The sequence below is a fragment of the Rattus norvegicus genome, chromosome 18 (genome assembly GCF_036323735.1).
Source record: "Rattus norvegicus strain BN/NHsdMcwi chromosome 18, GRCr8, whole genome shotgun sequence".
Lineage (NCBI taxonomy): Eukaryota > Metazoa > Chordata > Mammalia > Rodentia > Muridae > Rattus > Rattus norvegicus.
Genome location: NC_086036.1, coordinates 71512837 through 71540049, shown reverse-complemented (window position 1 = coordinate 71540049; position 27213 = coordinate 71512837). Strand labels below are relative to the sequence as shown.

The 27213-nt window shown below is 48.8% G+C and overlaps 1 protein-coding gene across 9 annotated transcripts in view; it reads left to right on the top strand.

The window, feature by feature from the left end:
• Positions 1–27213, top strand: part of Ctif (cap binding complex dependent translation initiation factor) — a 271272-nt gene that overhangs the window by 62444 nt on the left and 181615 nt on the right. For all 9 annotated transcript variants that reach the window (XM_039097004.2, XM_063277493.1, NM_001108891.2 and 6 more), the window contains 3 exons: positions 11649–11720; positions 24048–24121; positions 24594–24698. In XM_039097004.2, the coding sequence (XP_038952932.1) occupies positions 11649–11720; positions 24048–24121; positions 24594–24698 (251 nt within the window). The remainder of the gene's footprint in view (positions 1–11648; positions 11721–24047; positions 24122–24593; positions 24699–27213) is intronic.

The following is a 27213-nucleotide window of genomic DNA, read 5'->3' as shown; positions in this document are numbered from 1 at the left end:
AGTCTGGGGAAACCTGCCACTACTGACATTAGAGTACGTTCCTTAAACTTTTTGCATGCTCTGAGGTTTGGTGGGAGCATGCCAGCACCTGGTCTGACTGCAGACCATCTGTGTGCTACAGAGGAAGAGGGACCTGCCCTCTCCCTGTACCCATAACCCCCAGGAGAGAGACAGTGATGGCCAACTTCACTCAGGACCAAGACTAGACCCATCTTCCAGAGACACTTTTAAAAATTCGCTATTGACACAGCTCTGTAGGAGATAGTTCTGCTGATCCACTGTGCATGTTTTTATTTAATCTGATGACTGCTTTAGATGGAATTTTAAAAACACAGACACAGGCATACAAAGAATGTCTCCGTCTGCCTGTCTGCGGTGCTGTTTCATATTTCTGAGAGGGGAAAATTGTTAAGTTTCTTGGAAACCTTGAGAAAGTTTGAGGGAGTGGAGAATATTGTTCTTCTATGGGTGACAGGTAGTTTTGGAATCTGAGCGATGGCAGTGGACACTCGGGAAGAAAACGCCTTCATAAGGCTTGCACACTTGGGTCCCCATCCTTATCCCAGCAACACCAGAAAGGAAAGATGGGACAGGGGAGTGGATAGGTTGGTAGATGGATGGATCGGTAAGAAGGTAGATGATAGATAGATACATACACACACACATACATACATACATACATACATACATACATACATATATACATAGACAGATGACAACAGATAGTAGATAGATAGATAGAAAGAAAGAAAGAAAGATAGATAGATAGATAGATAGATAGATAGATAGATAGATAGATAGATAGAAAGAAAGATAGATGATAGATGGATGGGTGGATGGACGGGTGGACAGATAGATAGACAAATAGATGGATAGATAACTTCCCTTCCTTCGATGATGTGATAGTTGGTGTTGTGCACTCGAGAGTCTAGAGTCACTTGGGAGACAAGCACGTAGGCGTGTCCATGAGACATGTGGGAAATGAAGGACATGGAAAAGCCCACCTTGATTGTGGGCAGGACCATTCCCTGGGCAAGAGATCTTGACCTGGACAGAGTAGAGAGAACGAGCCAAGCACTAACGTAAGCCCACCGCCCTCTGTTCTCTGCTGTGGTGTGATAAGAGCAGCTGCTTCACACTCCAGTCACCTGACCTCCCCACCTCGACAGGCTGTAAGCGAGGACCATAAGTGAGAACAGACCCTCTCCTGGGAGATATTCTTGTCAGAGTATTTTATCACAGCAGGGAAAGTAATCAAAACAAACGAGCAGCCATATATGTCTCTGTCATCCCAGCCATTCCCTAATACCACATTTAAAATCATACCAGTCGCCAACATTACACAGCCTTTTCTCTTGCACGAATATGGCATCCACACGTGGAGACACACATTCTACACATGAATTGTTAGAAGTCAAAGTCTTTTTTAAAAATACTGCTTATTTTCTAATGGATTCTGAATCCCAGAAGTCACTTCTTAAAAGTTGTCCTTGGTGCTGGAGAGATGGCTCAGAGGTTAAAAGCAATGGCTGCTCTTTCAAAGAACTGGCGTTCAGTCCCCACATGGTAGGTAGGTCACAAATATCTGTAACTCAATCCCCAAGGGACACAGTGCCCTCTTCCAGCTTCTGAAGGCACCATTCATCTATGCGTACACATACACACATGCACACAAAATATTCATACACATAAGATCATTTCTTGAAATTAAAAAAAAAAATGTCCTCACACCATCCTTAGGGAAGGACTTGGCTTTGCTCTGCGTGGGGGGAAATTGAGCCATAGACTTGGTAAGTGGTCAAACCACCCTTCCTCACCCTAGAGGCCCACCCCATCCCACCTTCTTCTTGTTCCCAATGCCGTAATGGATAGAGTGGCTAAGGTATGGAGAGAGAATTAGGACTCAGTCTCATTGGCCCTTTGAGGGTGACGTAGGGATGCTGTGGTTGGAAATGCTTGGCACCTCTGATGCTGTTAGGTGATCAGGTTATAATTCATCAGAACAGCATTCGCAACCAGCCAAACAGGAGCACAAAGACGTTTTAAGAAATGTTAATGACGGGGCTCCACTCAGGAGATTCTGTCCAATGAGGACGAACCCCCATCTTAATCTATGAGTAGGGCCCTCGTGACGCTGAGATTCCACTGAGGTCTACCCTGACTAATACTGGCGCTACATCTCACAGTGTGACCAGCCGTACCTCTCGGCACCACTCTGGTTCCTCCATTCACCTCCGTGTTCGCTGGCCAAATCTCCTGGCTCCGTTTCTTCTCCCAGTGCCCCTCTGTGCCCAGAAGATCCACCCTCTACTTCCTGCCCAGCTATTGGCCATCAGCGCTTTCTTACAGTCAATCAGATGCAATTCTAGATTGCCTTAGGCCCGTAAGGAAGAATGAACCTTTACAAAATATGAGCCCATTGATGGGTCATAGAAATAACAAACCAAGATCCTGCCAACATTTAGCTCTCTGCTGGTGCAGAACTAACAGTTGGATATATAGTGACACACCTTCACACCGGGTAACCTCGAGTGGCTATCTCCTTTCTCCAACGCCAACTGCCTCCTAGTGGGGTCTCTTGGAAGGGCAGAATGTGCAGATGTGACCAACGGCTGGCACATTTACTAAAGGCACAGTTTCCAGTACAACCTTTCGAATAGGTTTTAAGAGCTACAGAACCTGCAGACAGCTTCCGGAATTCCAAGAACTCTTTAATGAAGCTTGTGCTGAAATGTGGGACAGAACATTCAGTGGCTTCCTGCCTCCTTCAGGTGGCTTTCCTCCATCCCCTCCATGTTCCTCCTGCTGCTCTGCCTCTCTGTACACCTACCCAGCATTCCATCGTCCCCTTGCTATCCCTTTTCTGTATGTTTTCCTACCTTGGGATTCATTTTCATAGCCGTCTTGGCTCAGTGGTGGGCCACCCATGTCAGGTTTAATGGAAGCAAGTTCAGAGGAGCACGTGTGACTGAGCATGGGAAATTCGTTATATGCTTTTTCCTTATGGTTTCCTTCGATTTCATGAGTCTTTCATGCCTACATACAAATGCATGTCACGAAAGAACCAAATATCAACAGTAAGTGTTCCCTTAGATATGATCTGTCCACAGCCATGCCTCTGGTGAGTTGCCTTCTCACTCTTTTCAGATGTCTCCTGATAATAAGACTTCCAGAAATATACCATTTCAGGAATCATACAACACTCACATTTGCCCCAGCCCACGCACCCAAGGCTTCTTCCAGGCTTGTGCATCCGCTGTGCCTTGTCCTGACTACCCAGTGGTTCATAGGAGGCGCTGTTTAGCCCTTCATTTGGTGGTGAGAACCCACTCCACCTGTCTGTTTTCTCCTGGAAAGGCATGATGCTTTAGTGCAAAGATTGGTTTGTTTTCTTCTACACAGATAAGAGTATTTCTTTGGGCAGATGCTGGGCAGTAGAATTAGTTTTAGGGGCTCTTGGCAAATGCTCTCCAAAATGGCTATTCTGTTCTTCATACTGCCTCCAGTATGTTGGGACATCCTGTCCTTTTATTGAGTGGTCTGTCTTCTTTTTTTTTTTTTTTTTTTTTGGTTCTTTTTTTCGGAGCTGGGGACCGAACCCAGGGCCTTGCGCTTCCTAGGTAAGCGCTCTACCACTGAGCTAAATCCCCAGCCCTGAGTGGTCTGTCTTCTAGTGAGACCGAGTACTTTCTAATTGGCTTACTAGTCATCCCCCCCCCCCGAATATGTTACAGTTTATTTTGGTTTTAAAGCGACAGTTGGAAAAACAAAGACAGTTGGCGAATGCAGGTTGGTGGTCTCCACTTTCCTTTTGTGGCAGGGACTAATAGTAATTGTGAGCTAACATATATAAATTACCTCGTCTGCTAATTTACACGGTCTCTTCCACGTTGGGTTGGCGGTGTGTAAGGTGAAATGTAGTTATTTAAGTCTGTTCACTTCCGCTGCCTTCCGTTGGCAGAAGAGCACAATATAACAAGTTAACCAGCACTTATTCGTTCTGGTAAACAGAACCAGCCATGATCCATGCCTTGCCAGCTCTTGCTTTCTGGTAGGAAGGTTATTTTGAAAAATATTTTAAAGTTCACAAAATTCCAATTACAGTACAAAAAAAGAAAGCCATGCATATCCTTTACCCCATGGCCTCAATTATTAATATAGCACATTTTACTCTGCCTCTAGATATATACTTATATATTTAAGACATATACATTTATTGCCTTTAAAGGAATAATGAGAACAGACACACCCATACATACATACATACACACATACATAATACATACACACATACACACATACACACATACATACATACATACATACACACATACATAATACATACACACATACACACATACATACATACATACATAATACATACACACATACATACATGCCAGTTCTCTCTATAAGATCTATATAACTGTGCTAGTGTCCTTCATCTCTGTGGCAAAACGCAGGACATAGGCAGCTGAAAGATGGGAAGTTTTGAGTGTCTGAAGAGGGGACACTTCATATCCAAACTATAACAGTAGCAAAACAGACAGGAAAAAAAAACAAATCTGGTTAGAACTCTGAAACCGGGCTGGAGAGATGGCTCAGAGGTTGAGAGCATTGGCTGCTCTTCTAGAGATCCTGAGTTCAATTTCCAGCAACCACGTGGTGGCTCACAACCATCTATGGTGGGGTCTGGTGCCCCCTTCTGGTGTGTAGGCATACATGCAGGCAGAACATTGTATACATGATGAATAAACTTTAAAAACAAAAAAAGGACTCTGAAACCAAAGCTGTACCTTGCATTTAGAATCAGCCATTTTATGTATGTATGTATACATTTATGTATTTGTCTATCATCTATCTATCAGTTATCTATCATCTACCTATTTATCAATTATCTATCAATCATCTATCTATCATCTATCTACATATCTACGTATCTATGTATGTATGTTTGTATGTATGTATGTATCTATCTATCATCTATCAACCATCTATCTATCAACTATCTATCTATCTATCAACTATCTATCTATCTATCAACTATCTATCTATCTATCTATCTATCTATCTATCTATTGACTATCTATTATCTATCTTGGCTCTTAGAGCTAATGGCTATCTATGCCCTTGGCTCATTCTGCCACTTTTTTGTTGACATAATCCTGGACAAGTTGCTTAATCCCACTGTACCCAGGCTCCACACGTGCCAAATGAAGAAAATAAAAGCATCCGGGGGACTTGAGAACCAAATGTTAATGAGTGGACAGGTTTAGCAGAAGCCCGAATTTAGATGAAAGCCTCATTGTTCCTGTGATTAATCCGTGACTATGAGTGCTTAAAGGAGCCTCCAACTTGCTCCCTCCTCCCTTCTTTCCGTACTTTCTTACTTCCTTCCTTGACTCCTGTCACCTACATAGGAGTTTTAAATTTTGATGTGGTTTGAACCTGTCTCAGGGCTTTTAGTCAACTTGGAACTATTCCCAGGAATAGTACACAGTAAACATCTGGATAGTTTTTTATACGGTTATTGATGAGTCTCTCCTAACTCCTGTACTGAAATCTTAATTTTATCATCCAGGTACTGTGGCACACGCTGTGACTCTAGCTCTTAGGTGGTGAAGTTAGGAGGGTCTGTGGTATAAGGCCAGTCTTCACTGCATGAGCTCTTTGAAAAAAGAACACTTGCCATGTGGTGGGTTTTCATTGTGTACTGATTGGGGTGTGTGTGTGTGTGTGTGTGTGTGTGAGAGAGAGAGGGGGGAGAGAGAGAGAGAGAGAGAGAGAGAGAGAGAGAGAGAGAGAGAGAGAGAGAGATTTTGTTTCTCTACCGAGTCAACATATGTTGGAGTGGTTTGAGTGTAAAAGATCCTCCACGGGATCTTCCAGTGTTTGAACACTTGGTCCCCGATTCCTGCTGTGGAATCATTAGAAGGTAGAGACTTGCTAGAGGACATGACTCACTGAGAGCTGGCCTGGAGATTTGGTAGCCTGACCTCACTTCCTGTCCACTCTCTCCTGACCTCACTTCCTATCCGTCCTCTGCTTCTGGTCCTCTGGGATGGGAAGAGCCCCAGCCTTAGCTCCTATGCATGAACTCCACTGGGATGAATTGCTCACCCTACAGCTATGAGCTAGAACAAATCCTTCCTCCCCAAGCTGCTTTGTCAGCTATGGTCAGAGTGAAGAGGAAAGTGGTTAATACTTGGGCCTTGACCCTACCGATCATCAGCTTTGGTCTTGAATGAGGCTAGTCTGAGGAAGCCTTTAACACTGGAAAGTGGGCATGTGTATCTTAACTGTCAGCTGCCCTACTCTAAGCATTGACCCTTCTCCTCCTCTTCTTCTTCTTCCTCTTCTTCCTCCTCCTCCTCCTCCTCCTCCTCTTCCTCCAGTGCTCACTGTCACATGGACAACCCCCATCCTTGCCAAAGTTTGACTGTAACTGTTTTAATTGTGCAATATCTTAATGTACAGCAAAGCACAGGGAGTGATGGGATAAACATTTCGAGCTCAGACTAAACATTTATATTCCGATATCTGCGGAGTCTTTAACCCCACGTCCTATTCATTCCACGGTCTTAAATGAACACATAGATTGTAATATGCGGAAAGCCTGAAGCCATGTTGCACACATGTATTATTCCCTCTTGTACCATTTTCCCACAGGTCCTGGCTCCTTTACCGGATGCCCCCTGCCAAGAGGGTGCCACTCCAATCCCCTAGAGGGCTTTCTTCATATTCCAGAGGTGCAAGATGTGAGGCCGTTGGCCCCAAAGGACAGTTGATCCATGTGCAGGAGTTCAGGCTTGTGACTGAGTGTTTGAGAGGAAGAGGCCTATGCTGCATGAGAGTCACTCCTAGAGATTTAGCTGGGTTTGGGGGGAGGGGCATCTACCCAGAGCTTTCTAGGCAGCATCTCAGAGGGACAAAGAAAGCAGGCAATGCCTGGTAGGACATAAGAGGAAAAAAATGTTATGGTTAGCACCCAGCCCCTGGCTGCAGGAGTTTTGGAGCCAAGTTCCCCAGGACCTTGAGGACCTTGAGGACCAGGGCAGAGGCATGCGTCCCCATGAACAGGCAACCTTGTGGAAACAAAACCCCAGGCTTCTGCATGGTGAACCATTCAAGTAAGAGTCCCTCAAGCCCAGTGGGTGACCAGGTGATCATTCATGCTTGGTATCTCCCTTGGGTGTTGGGGATGCTACTCAGGCAGAACCACTGTCTCTGTTCTACTAGGCCCTGGGCTAATGTCAGACTCGCTGGACCTGGCTCTGCAGGCTCCATCACTGTTCCCCTTCCCCCACATTGAACGCCCACTTTCTGCTGCTTGGCTCCAAGCTCTGGATCCCATCCTTCATGTGTAACTTTACCATTACTAAAAAGCGTGGACCCTGGCCCTGACCCACTACTCACTGGGCTAGGCCTGCATCCCTGGCCACCTCTACTGAGATACTGCCTGGCTCTGTCCATGGGGGAGACGGTACTGACTTCTGTGACCTGACATCAGTAGTATATCTCCAAGCCACCCTTTGTCTCTGTTTTGATTCTGCCAAGCTCTGGATCCCCCTTCTTTGGGAACCCTCAGTGTGTACTCGTGGGCTACCTACCCATCTCCTTCCCTTCCCAGCCCCTGTGGGGATAACGCTCTTCCTCATTTCTGCCTTCCCAGCCCCTGTGGGGATAACGCTCTTCCTCATTTCTGCCTGACATCTTCATCCCCTCCATACTGCCACTGGCAGACACTCTATTAGTTGTTTAGAAGCGATTTGGTGGGCACAGCAGAGCTGTCTTGCTAGGCCTGAGCCAGCTCACCAGGTGGCAGGCTAGCACACAGACAGACAAACATGTGTGGCACCTCCCTAGCAGGAGCTGTGCTCACCTACAAGTGACTACTCTATGGGATGTCACATCCATGCTGTCCAGCCAGTATCTAAGATTCCTAGAGAGACACTAGCAATCACCTTCCCCCTTTGCTATGTCTTTCTTTGCATGGCTCCAGGGATTCCGATATGGCTGGGATGGTGAAGGAATGACAGACAGATGGACACACAGACACAAAGCTAAGGTTAGGGGGTCTGGGATCTCAGATGGAGAAAACTCAGCACTCCGGAAGTCCACCATGATTATTATATAGAGTTGAATAGAGAGGTAAGATTATTGCTGAACAAAGAGGTGGGGTTATTATATACATTATGGTATACAGCTGGAGCAAGGAGATGCCTTTAGTTTACCGCAGTAAACTAGCAACCTCAGTAGGGGAGCAGTGTCCAGGCTGTAAACATCCAGCAGGGGGAGCTATGAGGGACACTGTGTGCACATGTAGTCATCACACACTAGTCCCCCAAGGAAGGCTTAGCCATCCCTCTAGGCCTGAGGCATGGTTGAGCCTATGTCAGCAACACACATTCACTCAGCTTCACTCAAAGCTTCCTACACAACCCCACACTCCTTGGCTGTACTTACCCTGAGAGCCTCAGCTGGACTCATCCAGGAGAAGAGTTGTGCCAATATGTAAGGCAAAGGCATGCTCTTACAGTGTTTTAAACATTATACATACATACATACACACACACACACACACACACACACACACACACACACACACACACACGCACGCACACATACATTGCATATGGATATATGTTTGTCTTCCCTGCATGTGTATAGGCACATACCTACATGTGTATGTACTTATTCATGATTTATATCTATGTGTATCTTCATATGTATTACTTTTTGGGTTTTGAAATTATTTTAAGGGGTTGGGGATTTAGCTCATTGGTAGATTGCTTGCCTAGCAAGCGCAAGGCCCTGGGTTCGGTCCCCAGCTCTGAAAAAAAGAAAAAGAAAAAAAAGAAAAGAAAAGAAATTATTTTAGACTCATAGGGAGTGAGTGCAACAGTAGTTCCAAGTGTCCCCTATCACCCAGCTTCCCCTGATACAAATGTCTTATAAAACCATGTTTTGAGGGTCAGAATGAAGACATTAGCAGGGATCCATGTCCTTCCTAAGTTCAGAGATCCAGATTTGCATTTAATTTGTATGTTACTCTGTTTTCTAATATGTGCTACTTCCTTGGGTTTTCCTTTTCTTTTACTATCTCGACACTTTTGGAGACTCCTCTGCGATTTTTTTTAGAAAGTCAGTGTCTTCATTAGGGTTTACTGCTGTGAAGAGACACCGTGACCAAGGCAACTCGTATAAGGACAACATTTCATTGGGGCTGGCTTACAGGTTCAGAGGTTCAGTCCGTTATCATCAAGGTGGGAACATGGCAGCATCCAGGCAGGCATAGTGCAGGAGGAGCTGAGAGTCTTCATCTGAAGGCTGCTAGCAAAATACTGACTTCCAGGCAGCTAGGGTTAGGGTCTTAAGACCACGCCCATAATGACACACCCACTCCAACAAGGCCACACCTCCAAATAGTGCCACTCGCTGGTCCAAGCATCTACAAACCATCACAGTCAGTTATCCTGATTGTCTGGTATTTTTTGTGATCACATTAAAACTGGTCACTGAGAGATAAAAATCCCTGGAACACGTTATTCCCTGCTCAGCATGACGTATCAGGAAGGAGCCCATCTGCTGCTGTATCACTGTAGTATTGATCTTAGGTGGTCAAAATGGTGGCTGAGGGGCTTCTCTGTTTTTAATTAATCTTTGGGGAGAAACGCACTGAGACAGCAGTTAATACAATCCTGGGAATTGGTTATCTGTATTAAAGACCTAAGAGGCTAAATTACTAGAAATTAGCACCTACTTACAGGTCCCTTTTTCTACCTCTTAACATGAGGCCCAGGGAAGAAGCCATGTGCCCAAGCCTATCTGTTGAAGCCAGAGCAGTGAAGAATGCCCACTTGGTTCTAATTATGGCATTAGAAGTGGAGAAGGAGGATGTCCCAGCTTCTCCCTTCTTCCCTGTCTTGGGGAGTCCAGCCTGAGTCTGGACCACCCAGGAACCTGAAAGGTGGCCACCTCTGCAGTACAGAGAGAACCGGGGATGGGTATGAATTGGCCCTGGTGGCTTGCCATCTCTCCAGAACTGTACTGTCCAATGCAGAATGACTGGCCACACAGAGTGACAAGCCCCATGTGGCTCATCCAATATGAGGTGTTCACTGAGTGGATTTCTAAACAAAGAATGCTATGTAAAGAATGCCATCTAAGGGTTTCTGGTGCTGTGACATAGCATCTCACTTGGCTTATACGTTCACATTACAATATGTCATCAGAGAAATGGGGTCAGGGACTCAAGGCAGGAGCCTAGAGTTGGGAGCTGAAGCAGAGGTCGGGGAAGAAGGCTACTACTGGCTTTCTACCCATAAGCCTGCTCAGTTTGCTTTCTTACAACCCAGACCCATCTGCCTGTGGGTCACACTTGCTCCCAGTGACCTTGGCCCATCTACATCAATCACTAGTCAGGAAATGCCCCCACCCCAAGACTTGCCTACTGGCCAGTCTAATGCAGACAGTTCCTCAGTTGAAATCTCTTCTTCCCAGATATGTCTAGGTTTGTGTCTGGTTGACACAACCAACCCACACAAATGTCAAAGAGCTAACTAATGTCTGTTTTGTTTCTCTTATTATATAGCCCAAACTCAGAATCCTCCTGCCTTGGCTCCTTCATGATGGGCTCACCACCAGGGGCCCAGCCTTATCTCTTTATTATCTATTTAAGTAATAAAATTTTGGATGTGTTACGTTATGTAACATACATCGTGAAACTTAATTTAAAAAAACAAGTCTGACTTCTAGGAAGTATCATCAGGTCTGAGGCTTAACTCTGTGCCTTTTATTTCTTTCCTTGGAGTACACTCAAACTCTGCCTAGGGTACCTCAGTGGAAGGACTTTCCTGTCCTAGACATACTGTCCTCAGCCTGCACTGCTCTGCAGCCCTCCCATTCAGCTTCAACTGCTTGGCTTTGCCACTTAGAGTGGAGGCTGAGGTCAGTGCGAGGCAGAATTGGAGAGGTTGACTGATGTCGAACACCACCTCGTGGCTGGCTCGCACTCAGCAGAGGGCTGTCTTCCTGCTTTGGTATGTGTGTGTGGTGACAAGAGTCCTGGACAGCTTCACAGAGTTGCCTGGCAGTGGTTTCCAGCACAGCTCATGGGGGTTGTCAAAATGCTGATCTTTGGCGCTAGCCCCACAAACTCTAGATGACCAATGGAGAACGAACCCCAGGGTCCTCCATATCACAGACTTTGGGGACTCCCGTGTAGGAGGTAGTCAGCCACACGTTGGGACGTTCCTTAGCTTGCACTAGTCTTCTGAGAGCTGTCTGCGGTTTTGCCATGAGGCCCAATCTAGAGTCTTCCCAAGCTGTGTAGCCTCCCAAAAGCTACACACACTTTCTGCCTTCTGTTCTCACCATGTTCCTTAACATGGTGGACAGGCAGCCCGGCTGGATCCTGGCCAGATGGTCAGAGCTTATCCAGAATAACTCGCTGTCATGTTTGGCTGACTTTAGGATGTAGTTTGGAACAGCATCGTTTTGTGAACTTGGCTTCCCCAGGCATATATCTAGGGAGCGCCATGGACTTATGGGTCACAGCGGTGGATTTCCTAATGAGTTGCTGGGAGGTGGGAAGAATGAGGGTGAGCTTGTGTCTGCTGTCACTAACCCCTCCTTTCTGCCTGCAGTGGACTGCTGACTGCAGAGAGCAGCTAGATGGTAGCTGTTCCTTCTCCAGAGGGCGAGCTCCACCACAGCAGGTAAGGAACCAGCTCTGTACTCCATCTGCAAGCTGTCACAGGTCTTGCTTTTCTGGGACCCTGAGCTGATTCTTGGGGATTAGGAGCAAGCAGAAAGATGCATACCAGAAGGTGCAGGCTTCTAGGAAGCCTCCCTTAATTCCTTTGCCACCTTGGAGTTCCCCCACCACAACACATGGGTTCTGAAGACTGATTGGCAGTGGCCTTTTATGTAATGGTGTACATTTGGCAAAACCTAGATATGTCCACTGAGAGGAGGATGGTGAGATCGCCTTACGTGGTGACTTGTCCTTTTGGAATATTGTGTGGCGTCAGGTGAGCAAACCGGAGTCAAGGTGCTGGCATTGGTGGACCCATAAGCACTGGGGGTTTCTTGGGATTTTGAACCTGACAGTGTACTTTGAAGATCCTTTTTCTGTGAAAGGGCTGGGCCAGTACAGCATATGGAGATCTTAGAGGTCTGGAGTCTCTAGTCCACAGCTGCCCTGAGACATGAGGTTCTCTCCTGCCCAAGACATTCTGATACTGTAAGCATTTGTCATGTGCCCAGAGGTCCTGTGGGGCTGTGTGGCCAGGAGGGAATGGAGTAAGTTGCTCCCGGAGAGCTGTCCTGATCACCTGGGTGTCCTGCCTTCCCAGCTGGCCTCGATGATACCTTGTCCCTGCCTGTGGAAAGTCATGAGGTTAGGAACTGAAGGGGCCCCAACCAAGCCCCACCCCAGACTCAGCCTTTTCCCACCTCGGACTCCACAGCTCCTTATCCTATAGCCGTTTCAAGGACACGTTGCCTAGCCTACGGGCTGTCCCACCTCAGTTCCTTGTGCTAGTTAGAAGTAACCCATTGCTGGGGATACAGCTCAGGGGTCGAGCCTCTGCTTAGCATGGGCAGGTCTCTAGCTTCCACCCCAGCCCTGTGGGGATAAAAAACAAAGCAACACACCCCATCTCTATTCTGTTCCAAAGAAAGATGCTTAGTGTCCTTGGCCCTGGATCATTCCTAGGGTGCGTGGCTTTGCTACACCCTGTCTCTCCCAAGCTGTAGGGGGAGACAGCTATCTTGATGGTTCACTCTCATAGCGTGGGTATAACTCTTTCAGTCTCAGTTGGGGTTGCTGTTGTTGTGATAACCGCCACGCCTAAAAGCATGGCTGGGCAGGAAGAGTTATTTTCCATCTCACATTTGCATATACAGACCATCACTGAGGAAAGTCTGGGCAGGAACTCAAACAGGGCAGGAACCTGGAGGCAGGAACCAAAGCAGAAACAGTAGAGGGACACTACCCATTGGCTTGCTCAGCCTTCTTTCTTATACAACTCAGGGAGGGTTACATGACCAGGATGGGCACTACCCACAGTAGGCTGCCCTACCCCTAATCAATCGTTAATCATGAAAATGCTCAACAAACTTGCCTGTAGGCCAATCTTAGGAAAGGCGTATTCTCAATTAAGAGTCCCTCCTCCCAAATGACTCTAGCTGGTACGAAATTGGCCTGAAACTAATCAATAGCTTCTTTTTAAAAGTTTTACGTTGATTGTACAGAGTGTTTGATTTGATTATGACCTTTCCTTAACTGTGGAGATATAGCTCTGTGGCAGAGTGGAGGCGGGGGCCTAGATCCTGGTTTCTGTTTTGCTGCAAACTTAGTGGCCAAATTCTTCCTCCTCGGATAGAAACCAGAGGACTCTGAATGACCCCTGGGGGTCTTCTTGGCACTTCTGCCCATTTGCAGAGGGGTACACTGAGCACACAGAGGAGGGAGGCCTTGTCCGAGCTAGACTGTGCACCTTGTATCCAAGTCCCTTGTCTACCCAGTATCTACAGGGCACCTCTACCTCCCTGTTGCAGCTCGTGAGCTTCCAAGGGAATCTGTCTGCCGGCTGAGGCATTCACCTTAAGCTAAGCTCTGTTTCTCCAGTTTCTGTTGCCATCCCAGACTCTTCCAGCAGAGATAGGCTTAGATGTGGCTCCAAGGAGGGGTAGGGATCTAAGCAATAAGACGTGCATGTTTCTTGGTCAGTAGGTGTCTGGTTCTGGAATTTTCCAGGGTAGGGCCCTTCATCCTCTTACGTTTACCACCTTTCCTGAGGCTTCTCTCTCTGCCTTTGCCCTCTCATCCTGTCACTCTAGAGGTGGAGGACGGTCCCGCATGGGGAGGCAAGAGTGCCTGGTAGCACCTTGCACCAGTGGTGGAAGGCATGATGTAGACTTGGGGGACGGGTGACACAGGGCAGAGACACAGGATGGAGGAAGTCACTTCCTTCCTTTCCCTAGCCCGGCTAAGTGTTTCGAGCAGTCCAGCTGTTGAGCAAGGTCAGGCTAGCTCCAGCCTCCTCTCCGCTTGGCCTGCTATTCTTGGGTGTGGCTTTTCTTCCATGACCCATGCTGTCCCCTGCCATCCCCCAGAAGCAGGAGTGCCACCTTGGGTTTCTTCCTTAGAATCTTGTCTCTCCCCTTGGAGCCACCATCCTGAGGAGACTATAGGACAACCAATTTAAACTAATCCCCGACCAACTGGCTCACAGATAAATGAGTCTTCGACTATTGTTATTCTATTTGGCCTTGACAGTTACTTGGGGGGGGGGGTTAACCCCTAAGCTACTTTTTTAACTGTTGGCCTGGCTACCTCCCCAGCGGTGAGGTAGTCCTTCTGGTGCAGACTTTAGCGCTATAATACACAGCAACAGACCAAACCGCAAAAGAAGACCTCTCGGGAGGGGTTAGAGCCCATCACAAGAAAGCCCCAGGTAGCTGGCCTATGGCTGCCCTGCCTTGTCTTGGGGCTTTGGAGAGGCATGTACCAGCCAGGCATGGGTATCCTTCCTGCATTATTAGCACACCCCCATTCTTCCTGACTGTACTGGGCTATGTTGACAAACATCCCCACACTAATTCATGCCACGGTTAAGCTGTTCTTGTACCCCACCTGCCCCCTCAGCCATGTGTCCCTAAGCAAAGGTGCACCACTGAACCCCATACCCCAAGTTCCTGCCATGGGGTCTTCCATTCACTGGGCTCAGTAGCAGTGCTGACCCTGCCCCGAACTGGCCGAGGCTTAGCATGCAGGCGTACCCACAGATGCCTTTCCTTAGAACTCAGAGTCCCGGCTTTCTGGAGTTAGGGTAACAGGGTTACTCTAAACACCCAGTTTACAGTTACTGCTAACTGTAGTAGCAGTACGAGCTGCTTCTCTGACCGCCACACCTGGGCCACTGGTACCAAGGATACAGAGGTCATCGGGTGAGGAAGGAGAAGGTAGGGTGGGCTTGCCTTAGGCAAGCACAGCATTGCCTGACCCTGAACCAGAATCCTAGAGGTGGGTGGTACCCATGGGGATCAGCCATACAGTGAGGTGGTTATTTCCCTTCGTCTGCGACACTCTTGTTCTTTGGGGATCTCAACTAATCTCAAGCAGCACCTCGCCCTCCCTAGATGTTTTCGGGCAAATCAGGGTAGCCTGCATCCCATGAAGTGGGAAGAAGGGAATCCGGGTCAGTAACAACAATGATAAAAAAGAGCCAGCCAGCCAGCTGCCAGAAACGGGGATTCAACTGTATCTTGCAGTTTGCCACCCTGCCTCCTCTTTCCAAGGGACCACTACCACTAGTCATTCAGTGTCCTGGCTGTCACTGCAGTGGGGGAAACACATGGTGTCAGCTGAGAGGACAGTTCCTGAAAAGAGAAGCCAATGGTGGTGCATTCAGGGACCTTGTCCGTATGCAACCTGGAGGGGTCTGTTCCATCTGCCTTGAGTGCCAAGGGAAGGGAACAAGAGCATAAAAAGCAGCAGAGCTTCTGATTAGACCTCGAGAAGGACTTCCTGAGGACTTAGTGGCCCCTGACAGTTGGCTCTCACGACAACGGAATCGTTACTGGGAACCTGATCGGCACACCTTCTTATCAGATGGTTGACAGCTCCTGGAGCCCTGGGAAATCTGGGGGAGTGTGAGAAGTGATGTCAGGCTGTGGCTGATGGCCCATAATCCCACCTTCTCTGGAATGACGGGTGTGGTGTGGGACATCCCAATAGGAGAGGCTAAGAGCCTTGCCCTCAGGTGACCCTGGAGTAACACTATTCTGTTCACCTCCTCTGCCAATAAGACATTGGCGTAGGTCTGGGTTTCTGTGCCAACCTGCAAGCTGGTGCAACCCCGACAGACTCAGAGGACGGCAGATGGCAGCTAGGAGGGCATCAAACACTCCAGTCCCCTCCCTCCCCCGGCCCTGACAAAGGACAGACACAACCTTCTCATCTGGCTGACATCCAGCAGTGGCAGGATGTGGTTTGTTGACAGTTAAGGAGCAGTTGGTGCGCTTGATACCTTAGTAAAAGCATCTGGGGCTTAAAGGTGTCTACGTATGAGGGGGAATTCCTCTCCATGTATGTGTCTTGCTCTCTGTGGAGTTGGCACTTACTGAGCAAATCCATGTGCTTAGCCAACGTACAGCTGCAGAGCCTTCTGTGTCCTTGACTGCCTGTGAAGACTCATTAATCCAAAGTGGACTCCAGATGTGTACCTGAAGTACCCCCAACGGACGTGACCCAGGAACTGCAGTCATTCTAAAGAATGTCCCTGTCAGTCTCCCGGAAGGACATGAGAACTGATCCCTTCCTTTGGGGACAAGTTGGTGGAAAGGGGAAAAGGCAAAGGGAAGATGAACGAAAAACGAAGTTGGACATTGTGTTGGAGTGCTGGGGTCGTGGGAGCAAGCACAGCTAGCAATGATGGCTCGAGCTGGATAGTGCCAGCCGGAGGGGCTGGACATGATGAACGCAGAGGTATCTGCTAGGCTGAGATGTGGGACTGTTGTCCGTGTACGTGTACTTGTACATCTTATGTTTTCCTCTGTTGTTCTGCACGGCTGAAGTCAGTGCCTGCGTCAGTCAGCACAGCCAAGTTGACGGTGCGTCGTGAGCAATCCCCAATCTTAGCATCAGTAAGTAAGTGGGACAGCCCACCGGGACCCAGCTGGATGGTGCCACTGCCTTATTCTGAGTTAGGATGTCACTATATAAACAGGCTGGTCTAAAACTCGCGATCTTCCTGCCTCAGCTTTCTCAGTGCCCAGATTACAGACATGTGTGCTACTATGCCTAGCTATCTAGCTTCATAGCTACCGTTTTTACCCATCCACTCATGGAGAAAAGAGCTCAGAGGATCTTGCTTTGGTGGCTCCTGCTGCAGGCCAAGGGCACCATCCGTTTGTCTATGAGCTGTGTGTAGCCTTGAACACAAAGCTCTCTTTCCATTCTTTTGCTTAAATGCTTGGTTTCCCACCCATCGGCCCCTCTCCCTGGTAGAGCTGATGTCTCTCAGCAAGCTAGCCAACACCACATTGAAGTAGAGTTCAGTCTCATAACACGAAAGCATCCTAGCTCCCATCGGAAGCCATTTGTCATAGCAAGGATCAGGAGATTCAGAACAGTGACAAAGATTGGTGATTAGTGCCACCCCTGCTATGCTAAGTCGACCTTCATCAAAATTACACCCATGCCCTGGAAAAGACCACACAAAGAGGGTGAAGAGGTGAGCTATAGGCAGAGAGAGAGTGTACACAGCCCACATCTGACAAAGGGCTTGTAGGGTGTAGAAGGAATTCTCACAACTCAGTAGTTATCCCATGAGAAAGGCTTGAAATGTATGAAGAGACATCTCCACTGAGGAACTGCAGACAGGAACTGAGCGCACAGAAGATCCTCCCCACCACTAGCCCTCAGAGAAATGCAAACCAGCCCGTGAGACGTCACCATGCTCTAACTGCTGGTGAGAATGTGCAGCTGGGGACGTAAGACACAGCCAGGCCACACGTTTGTCGGTTTTCATTAAAAGAAAGAAACAAAACCTTTGAGAACCATGGGATCCAGCCCGCATTCTCTCCAGTGTTTGCCCCAGGAAAATGAAGGCTTTTATTCACACAGAAACCTGCCCTCAAGTTCGAGGGAGCTTTTCCTGATGGGGGGAAACTGAGAGCATTCTGTGCCGCCTGGTCTTAGGTCAACTTGACACACGCTAGAGTCATCTGGAAGGAGGGAGCCTCAGTTGAGAAGATGCGTCCTTAAGATCTGGCTGTAAGGCGTTTTCTTAATGAGTGATTGGTGAACAAGGGTCCACCTCATTGGTAGTTCCATCTCTGGGCTGTTGGTCCTGGGTTCTATAAGAAAACAGGCTGAGGAGGCCAGTAAGCAGGGCTCCTCCGTGACCTCTCCTTCAGTTGCTGCCTCAGGGTCCTGCCCAGCTTGAGTTCCTGCCCTGACTTCCTTAGACGGTGAATTGTTGTGGTTGTGTGACCTGAATAAACCCTTTCCTCTCCCAACTTGCTTTTGGTCATGATGTTCACAGCAAAAGTAACCCTAACTAAGACACAGCCCAACAGCTCTTCAGTGGGTGAGTAGTCAGCTCCCTGGTGCTCACTAGTGGGAAGTGGCCCGTGGCTATGACAGCGCCCTGGATGATTCTCCAGATCGTGCTGTTTGGGAAAAACCTAGTACCCTACAGTGCACACTCCACGATCCATTTCTGTAACGTTATAGACGTGAGGAGCAGGTGGTTGTTGCTAGGTGTTGGAGAGGGAGTAGAGGCACGAGAGAAACTGGTGTGGCCAGGAAGGGGCGCACAGAGGGGGCTCTGTAGTGACGTTTCCTGGATGTATCAGTGTCAGCATCTTGAAGGTGACCCCGAGCTATACTTACATGCATTTCCCCGTTGGAGGGGAGCTGGAGTCTGTATTATTTCTTACAAGCCCATGCCAATATATATTTCTTACAAGGTCAAGCAGCTGTTTAAACACAGCTTAGCTTTTTAAAGTGTAGAGCCCTGCTTCTTCAGAATCTTCTGTGGCAATGTCAGCATTGCTAGCCGTTAGGAAAAGGCAAGGTAAACCCACACTGAGATATTATTGCGCGCCTCTCAGAGTGGCCAAGGCAAGTGGAAATTCTCAAAGTCAGGAAGAAGAGGTTGGGCACCCACTCCATCCCCACCAGTCCTCTGCCCACCTGCTTTAAGTAGACCCCGGCTGTATGATCTCCGTTTCCTGCTCAGCCTCCGTGGTTTGAGTCTGGTGCGATGAGAACCAGAGACAATAGTGGGGCCCTACCGTTTCAGTGGAGCCAGGAGTGGCTTGGGATGTGGCTCAGTCTGGGGCAGACTCAGCTGGCACAACCCACTTAAAGCCTCAGTTGTGTTCAGATAGTAGGTGGGAGGGCTGGCCTAGGAGGAATACCCTGGCCATGGGTTCCAGCCTGACTCCCCCTCTCCCTGCCCTTTTGAATGGAAAAGGGGCACAGAGAGATGGGCAGACAGACCAGGAGCTCCCAGTGAAAGGACTAGACGCTCCTTTTCCTCACCGCAGCTCTGTTCTCTGCTTTGGCCATCTTTGTTCTGCCTTTCTCCAGTCTCAAAGACACCTCTGTTGCAAGGTATTGAACATGCCTAGTTCTTTCGCACTGGCATTTGGGTGCTGTCCTTGGTGTGTGTGTGTGTGTGTGTGTGTGTGTGTGTGTGTGTGTGTGTGTGTGTGTGTGTACGCGCATGTGTGTGCTCGTGTGCCTGTGCATGTGTGCATATGTATGTTTCTGTGTGCACATGAGCTCCAGGGGGAGTGCAATGGATGTATAGTGACTATCTTTGGACCTGGTCCCCTCACCTCCCTCCACAAGTGTCCCCTTCACTGTCTGTGATGGAATACATCCAAGTCTCCCTCAAGCCTTTAGCAGCAAGCGTTTGTCAACTGCAGAGTTCTACATTTGGCCTAGGAGGTAACTTCAGGCTCTTGCTTCCTGAGCATCCCATGTGCCTGTGAAACCTGGCATAAACCAGCATCTCCCCTGTGTCCCACGGCCTGCCCTCTTCCCCGATCAGGAATTGCCCGTCTAGTCTACATGCCATAGTGACATGGGGAAAGGGCCACAGTGACTTGGCTGAGGCCCCATGGAGCAGGCTCAGGCTTAGATTCTGTTTCTTCTATCACCCCAAACCATACTGCCAGCTGAAGGTGTCCCTGGCCCTGTGTCCCCTAAACTGTTTGGGTAGCCAGACTTCTCAACTCAAGGCTCTTGGTGATGGGCTACCATAAACTCTTCTTCCCATTCCTCTGACCCCACCACCGCTCCCAGCCCCCATAAGGCAGGGACTACACCTTCAGGCCCCTGAGTCCACCCAGGACCTAAATCTCTGTTAATACAATTATGTGGGCTGTAAAGGAGTCAGGGGTCAGGGCTCTCAGGTTAATTCCTGGGGACTTGGCCTGAGAAGTGAAGAGAATCCAGTGTGGCCGCGTTTTGCATCAAGAGCAGAATGGGCTGAGACCAAAAGCCTGCGAGCTGCTGAGTCACCAGCCTGTGCCATGTGCTTCTCTGTAGTACCTGGAACCAGGGTCTGCTTAGCCAAGCTTCTGGCTACCTGACAGCACATCACCCATGGGCATCCAGGGCCAGGGCTGGTCTGAGAGCTTCTCCCATTGTGCATGCAAAAGATATGCTGGGTGAACCCAGCATACCCCCAGACAGCCAGGCACACCCCCGATTCTCTAGTTAGAGCATTACCTTCAATGTTCCTGATTATAGGAGAATCCTCCTGGCATCCTGAGCTCTGTTCAGCCAGGTTCTGCCCAATCTCCTAATGCACAGCCTGGAATTTTCACCACCTCCCATGCCCAATGCACACAAACACGACTTGCCACATGCTGGGTATTCAAAGAGAGCTGGCCTTGTGGCCATCCATTGTTCAGGGTCCTCACTCCCGTCCTCTCCTGCACACACCCTTCCATGCCCTAACTCCTAATAAGCTGCTGTATGCTGACGTTCCCATAATTTGCTAACTCAGCCTGTCCCAAATATTTGATAAGGAGCCTTTATGACTATCCCACCTCTACGGTTCCTTCAGACCCCAAAGGAATAAGGACAAGTTTCTAAAGGTGTGTTCTGGATGGCTCCAGATGGACTACATTTGAACTCCCAACACAACCCTCCAGAGCTATTCTGGCATCTGAAAGATTAGTCTTTCTGGAGCACCCAGGGAGCTGTGCTGGGAGCACAGAGGAAGGGGTCAGCTTCCACATGGAGGCATGCACTGCAGTTCCGTGCAGTGTCTAAAGGTCTGGAGCCACAGCTACTCGGGGGCACTGCAGTGTCACTGAAAATGTGGAACTGGACTCCTACTTGTGCTGGATTGTGTGGGGGAAGCGCTCCCCCGTGTTTCTGAGTCCAGGAAGGGAACTCTATAGCAGAGAGGAAGCCAGTCCCATGCATTCTTCAGCCCAGAGTGACCTCTGAGCTGCCACAAACAGGAATGATGTCTAAGCCACACAATGTCCCTTCCTGTTACCCATGTGGCACTGGGGAAACCAAGACTCCCAAAACAGGAGGATTGTGAGATCGGGATGTGCTGGGATGAGCCTAACCCTGGGCTCCTTCCTCTCTGTCCCCATGTGACAGTCACTTCTCTATGCACATCATGGGGTAGCATGGGGACGGCAGCTGGCTCCTGGTATGATGTTTTAGAAGTTTGGTAGCCAGCGGGGTCTGTCTGCAGCCCTCACCACTTTGCACTTCTTTAGTGCCTGTGAGCAGTAAGAGGAGTGAACAGATGACGCGTGTGTCCGTGTATCTAGGGATGGTGTGTGTAGTGTGTATACATACAATATATGCTGGGTATTCATCTGATGTGTGATGTGTGTATGTGTGGTGTGTATATGTATGACATGTGTTATGCATATGTACGTTGTGTGCAGTATGTATATGTATGGTATGTTATACAATATGTATGGTCTACAGTGTGCATATATGTGGTATAGGTAGTATATATATATGGTATGTGTATATGTATAGTGTGTATATGCATAGTATGTATTGTATGTGATAAATACATGTATGGTTTGTGGCATGTATATTGCGTGTAGTGTGTATAAGTATATATAGTATGTGATATGCATATGTATGGTATATGTGGTATCTATATTATGGTATGTGGGGTATATATGTATGGAGTATATGGCATGTATATGTATAGTCTATGTGGTGTGTGTATGTATGTGTATATGGCATGTACATGTATGGTATGTATGCATGCATAGTATGTATATATGGTATGTGTGGTGTATGTGTTTATATTGATATATTAATATATCATTGTGTATATATATCTTAGTTAGGGTTACTATGAAACTTAATAACCAAAAGCAACTTGGGGAGGGGAGGCTTACATTTCCACATCACTGTTCATCATTGAAGGAAATCAAGACAGGAACTCAAACAGGACAGGATCCTGGAGGCAGGAGCTCATGCAGAGACCATGAAGGGGTGCTGCTCACTGGATTGCTCCCCAGGACTTGCTCGGCCTGCTTTCTCATAGAACCAGGACACCCAGCTCAGGGATGGCCCCACCCACAATAGGCGGGCCCTCCCCCATCAATCACTAAGAAAATACCCTACAGGCTTGCCTGCAGCTGGATCTTATGGAAGCATTCTTTCCCACTGAGGTTCCCTCCTCTATGGTGACTTTTAGATGGTCGTCAAGTTAACATAAAGCTATCCAGTATAATACATATGATATATCTGTAGTACGTATGTGTTTGGTATGTGTGGTTTATATATGTATAGCCTGTGTGGGTAGTGTGTGTGTGTGTGTGTGTGTGTGTGTGTGTGTGTATGATGCATGTGGTGTGTATATGTATGGTATATATACATGTATGATCTAATATGGTATGTATGTATGTGGTATATATATGTACAATATGTGTGATAGTGTACATATACAATAATGAACCACATAGTGTGAAGTGTCAGTTGGCGGCATACTACATGCACCACACTGGGCTCATAAGAGTGTAGTGAAAAAAACTTTCTGTTACCTAGCAACATTATAGCCCTTGTTTTGCCTCATACAAGGCATTTCCCACAGCGCTGTGGCAGTGCCTTTACTCTAGTGCTGCGATGCCAAAATCAGAGCCCCGGTCATGCTGGCTGTGTTTGCAGCATGGGTTCATGCCATAACTGAGAACAGGTCCTCCCACACCAGCTCTGCGGGCAGGGCTGTGGTCCCTCCTCTATGTTGGGTCAGCAGCTGCCCAAGTACATATGGAGCCTGCCCCTTCCCACAAAAGTTGGGGGCCCTGAGTAATGGTGGGTCCTGAGATGGACCAACCTGCATAGATAATAAATAGATTGGGTCCTACCAGAGGACCTGGGACAGCACCAGATATCTAAGCATGAGTCCACCTAAGAAAAAGCAAGGTATCCTACGGGTCCAATTCTCCTGGGCCAAATAGAACACTGGGTCATTTTCTTTAATGTCCCCTCCCATTTGACTTCTGTAACCACAGCTTAGTTTTTTCTGTCCTGAAACTTTGTGTAAGTTAACGTCTTATAACTGCTTTGTATTTCCTCTCCACACTGTCTGTGGGGTTTGTCTGTCCAGTTGTGGGCCGCTTGTGTTTGTTTATTCTCGATGAGTGGCATAGTCGAATCTGTGAACACAGCAGCTCTTCTGTGTGGTCAGCTGTTGGCAGGCATGTGGGTGGTTCCCAGCCCAGCACTACTGCGGCCAGGCTGCTGTATCCTCGTGTGGCCGTGTCTAGGGTTGTCTGTACTCATTTCTGCTGTAAGCACGAGTTTACACCTAGGGATGGCTCCTGTGTGACTTGCGCAATGCTGGATGTTAGGCGTGGGACACTGATGGGGGCCATCAGAATGAAGTTGGGGATTGGAGGGTTTGCTGGGGTGATCAGCACCCCAGAGGGCAGTGACTACGTTATAGAAACGTCACCAAGTAAAGCTTTTCCCGTCTATGGGGTGAGCCATGTAGGAAGCCTCCAAGGACACGGGCCACAGTGGGTGGAAGCGGGAAACGCAGCCTTGGTCTGTGGGGCTTCTCAAGAGGCAAGGCATTAAAAAGTCCACTCCTGCGTGGATGCTTCAGAATGCCTGGCTTACTGGAGCCACCAGCCAGGGAGGAACCACTGTCACCTTTGTGGCAGTGGTGCTGAGTGCTGGACAGTCGTGCAGAGTGTCTGCTGGGTACTGAGGCATTGAGAATGAACCACAGGCTTCAGCAGCAGAGAGGTGGGCATGTCCTGGCTACACACCTCTGCAAACACCGTCTCAGTGAGGGCCTGTGCGCGGGAGGATCCCTGCAGTCTCCAACAGTGTCCTGCTGCTCCTGCTGCAATGTTCCCGTGGGTGGCTCACTCCAGCCTCCACCCATACAGGGTAGCCAGCCCTAGGTGTCCGAGAGGGGCCCCCTCAGGCTTGGTCCCACTGTCAACCTCTACCCAGTTGTTTTCAGTATCCTGGTCCCAGGAGTAATGCCAACCCCTCTCCTTGCCTCTTTCAGAATGGCAGCAAAGACAACTCCCTGGACGTGCTGGGCACAGATATCTGGGCCGCCAACACCTTTGATTCCTTCAGGTAACTTCCTCCTTTTTGTCTGATGTCCAGAGCTGATGAGGTCCCCTGCCACATCAGGACTTATAGGGCAGATCCAGTGTGGAAACAGGGAGATGAGGCTATAGGGGAAGGAGGGCCACTAGCAGAGGCTCCAGAAAAGAGAGAGCCAAAGGGCAAAGGGCAAAGGGCAAAGGAAGACAGGAAGACTGAAGGGGAGGGAGAGAGCAGAGGAGGGGCTGGAGTGCAGAAGGGGCAAGCATGGCATCCAGCCCACATTCGTGTTTGGGAAGCATCTATTTCCCCACAGCAGAGTTGAAGAAAGGTGAAGGCCCAATACCTTGAGTCCCATCCCAAGTGGGATCTGGGCAGACCTCGGGTGTGGGTGCCCTCCCCACCCCGCCCCTACCCTCCCCGCCCACTGAGACTCCTGCCTATCCTGTATGAAGGTTTCTTGTCCCACGTCTTATATTTGTTGCTCTCCCTCGCCCTCTAGTGGTGCCACCTGGGACCTGCAACCTGAAAAGCTGGACTTCACCCAGTTTCATCGGAAGGTCCGCCACACACCCAAGCAGTCCCTGCCACACATCGACAGAGAAGGGTAAGGACTCTGGGGTGGGGGGCACGGAGAGAGGCGCTCCTACATGGAGCGGAATAAGGGGGAAAGCAGGGCTTTGTTCTACGGCACAGGGGAAATGGAGTGACTCCATGACCTAGGTGTCTTCCCTGCTCAGCTCAGGACTGCAGGTAACTTTTCTAGAGAATTCCTCCACCCTCCCCACCAACCCATGTGCCTGCCCCTGAGCAGACACAAGAGTGTCTTCTGTCAAGTAGCTGCTCTCGTGGGTCACCCACTGGAGCATCTGAAAGGTTTCCTTGAACACCACCAGAAAAGGACCCACCCCATCCTTCCCATCCGTAGAACCCAGTCTCAGGTTCCGTAAGGTGTGAGGTTCCTTCCCTGGAAGCCATGCCCAGCCTGTGCTTGGCTGGGCAGCTTGCAGTTGCATGCAGCCAAGGATAGCTATGAATGGAAGCTCGATTCAAACGTGCAGACTTCTCTAAGACACTCTGAGGTGGGTTGTGTTTTTGTGTGTGTGTGAACTTGATTTCACTTCACACAAGCTCCCAGGGAGATGTTGAACTGCCGATGCAGGGGCCCCGGTTTGGGGACCGGTCCCAGTGCAGGCTTCACTACCCTGTCTCACCCTTGTTGGCTCCAGGCACCAGTATTACCTGCTTTTGGAAGGTGACCTCAGGGTCCGAGCTACCCTCAGGACACGTATGTGGTACCAGCCGGACACAGACTGAGACAAATAGTGCTGCTTCTCGGTCTTTTTTTAAAGTAATTTTTACAGAGGTAAAATTTATGTGATATAAAATCAACCACTTTAAACCAGTTTGACATCATTGAGCGTGTTTGCCATGTTCTGAAATCATTGCCTCTGTCTTCTTGCCCCAACCCCGTAGAGTCACTTCCAGTCATAACCTCATGTCCAGCCCCTCCCCAACCCCCTGATACCCACCAGTCTGCTTTATGTCTCTGTGAATTTATTTTTCCTGGGTATTATAGAATCAGAATCATTCGTGTCCTTTCTGTCTGTCGTCTTTTCTCTCGGCATGCATGGACCATTCCTTTTTGTGGCTGAGTAACACTCTGTGGAGTAGCTGAGTGATACTCCATGTTGCCAGCTACTCCACCATTGCTCATTCTTTCATCCACGGGTGAAGATTCGCTCCTTTCCTATAGGCTTTCAGACAAACTACTGCTTGGGACATTCCATCGTGAGCTGGACCTGTTTAGGTCCCTCCTGAGGGATTTTTCAGCCATGCAGGAAATCTGGAAGACTTTTTCAGGAACTATAACATGTTCCCAAAGCTGAATTTCGTACACCACACTAGCAGTATAAAAGACTTCTGGTTTTTTCCCTACTTTGGGATGCAGTTTTACCATTACAATTTTATTTGCTTTTCCTCCTGTTCTTGCTGCCTGCCCCTGTCTCTCTGTTACTCTAACCCAAAACACAACGGACACAGTGTGTTTTGTGTGTCTTACTGTATGTCGTGTGTCCTCTGGCAGCTGCCCTGCTCCTTCCCATCCGTAGAGGCCATACCTCTCGGTGGCATACGGGGTACCAAGCAGGAACCTGGGAGTAGTGCTGGTCTCACCACGTTTTACGGGCCAGAGTAATGGGGTTCAGAAAGGGTTCAATAAAATACCCACAGAATGGGGTGAGAATGAGGGGCTCTGGAGGGTAAAAACTCTAAGGAGCACTGTGGAGATGTTTCCTGGGCAGCTCCTGTCCCTCCTGGGTGTGTCCCATGGGAGCATGTCTGGTGACACCAGTGGGGAAGCTAAGACCTGGGAAATGTAGGTGACCGTGATACTTCAGTCTGTGAGTGGTGAATGGGTGTGTCTTGGTTAGGGTTTTACTGCTGTGAACAGACACTATGACCAAGACAAATCTTGTAAAGGACAACATTTAACTGGAGCTGGCTCACAGGTTCAGAGGTTCAATCCAGTATCATCAAGGCAGGAACATGGCAGCATCCAGGCAGGCATAGTGCAGGAGGAGCTGAGGGTTCTACATCTTCATCTGAAGGCTGCTAGCAAAACACTGGCTTCTAGGCATTTAGGATGGGAGTTTCGTAGCGCGCACCCACAGTGACACACCTACTCCAACAGGGACAAACCCTCTAATGGTGCCACTCCCTGGGCAGAGCATATAGGAACCATCACAAGATGTGTCAGCTTCACACACAGAGATGAGCAGCCTCCTCGGGAGCAGGCTGTGGGAGGTACTGATTAATGGCTGCACAGGAAAGACTGTTCTGGGCCCAACACCCTGTCCTGTCTAAAGCCAGGTCACCCCTGTTCTCCAGCTGCAGGTCCTGCTTCTTTGTCTAGGCTTGCCCACCAGCAGAAGCTGGCTCAACTTTTAGGGGCAGACACCCTGGCCCTGGACTTATCACACTACTCAGGATTTACGGGCAGGGCCCCGTGGCCACCTTGTGGCTAGGACAGGAACTCGGTCCCCCTTAGCCTTGCCGTGTGAAGGATGGGCTCCACGTGTCCAGCCACTGCAACCTCCCTCAGAAGCAGGTTGCCAAGGCTT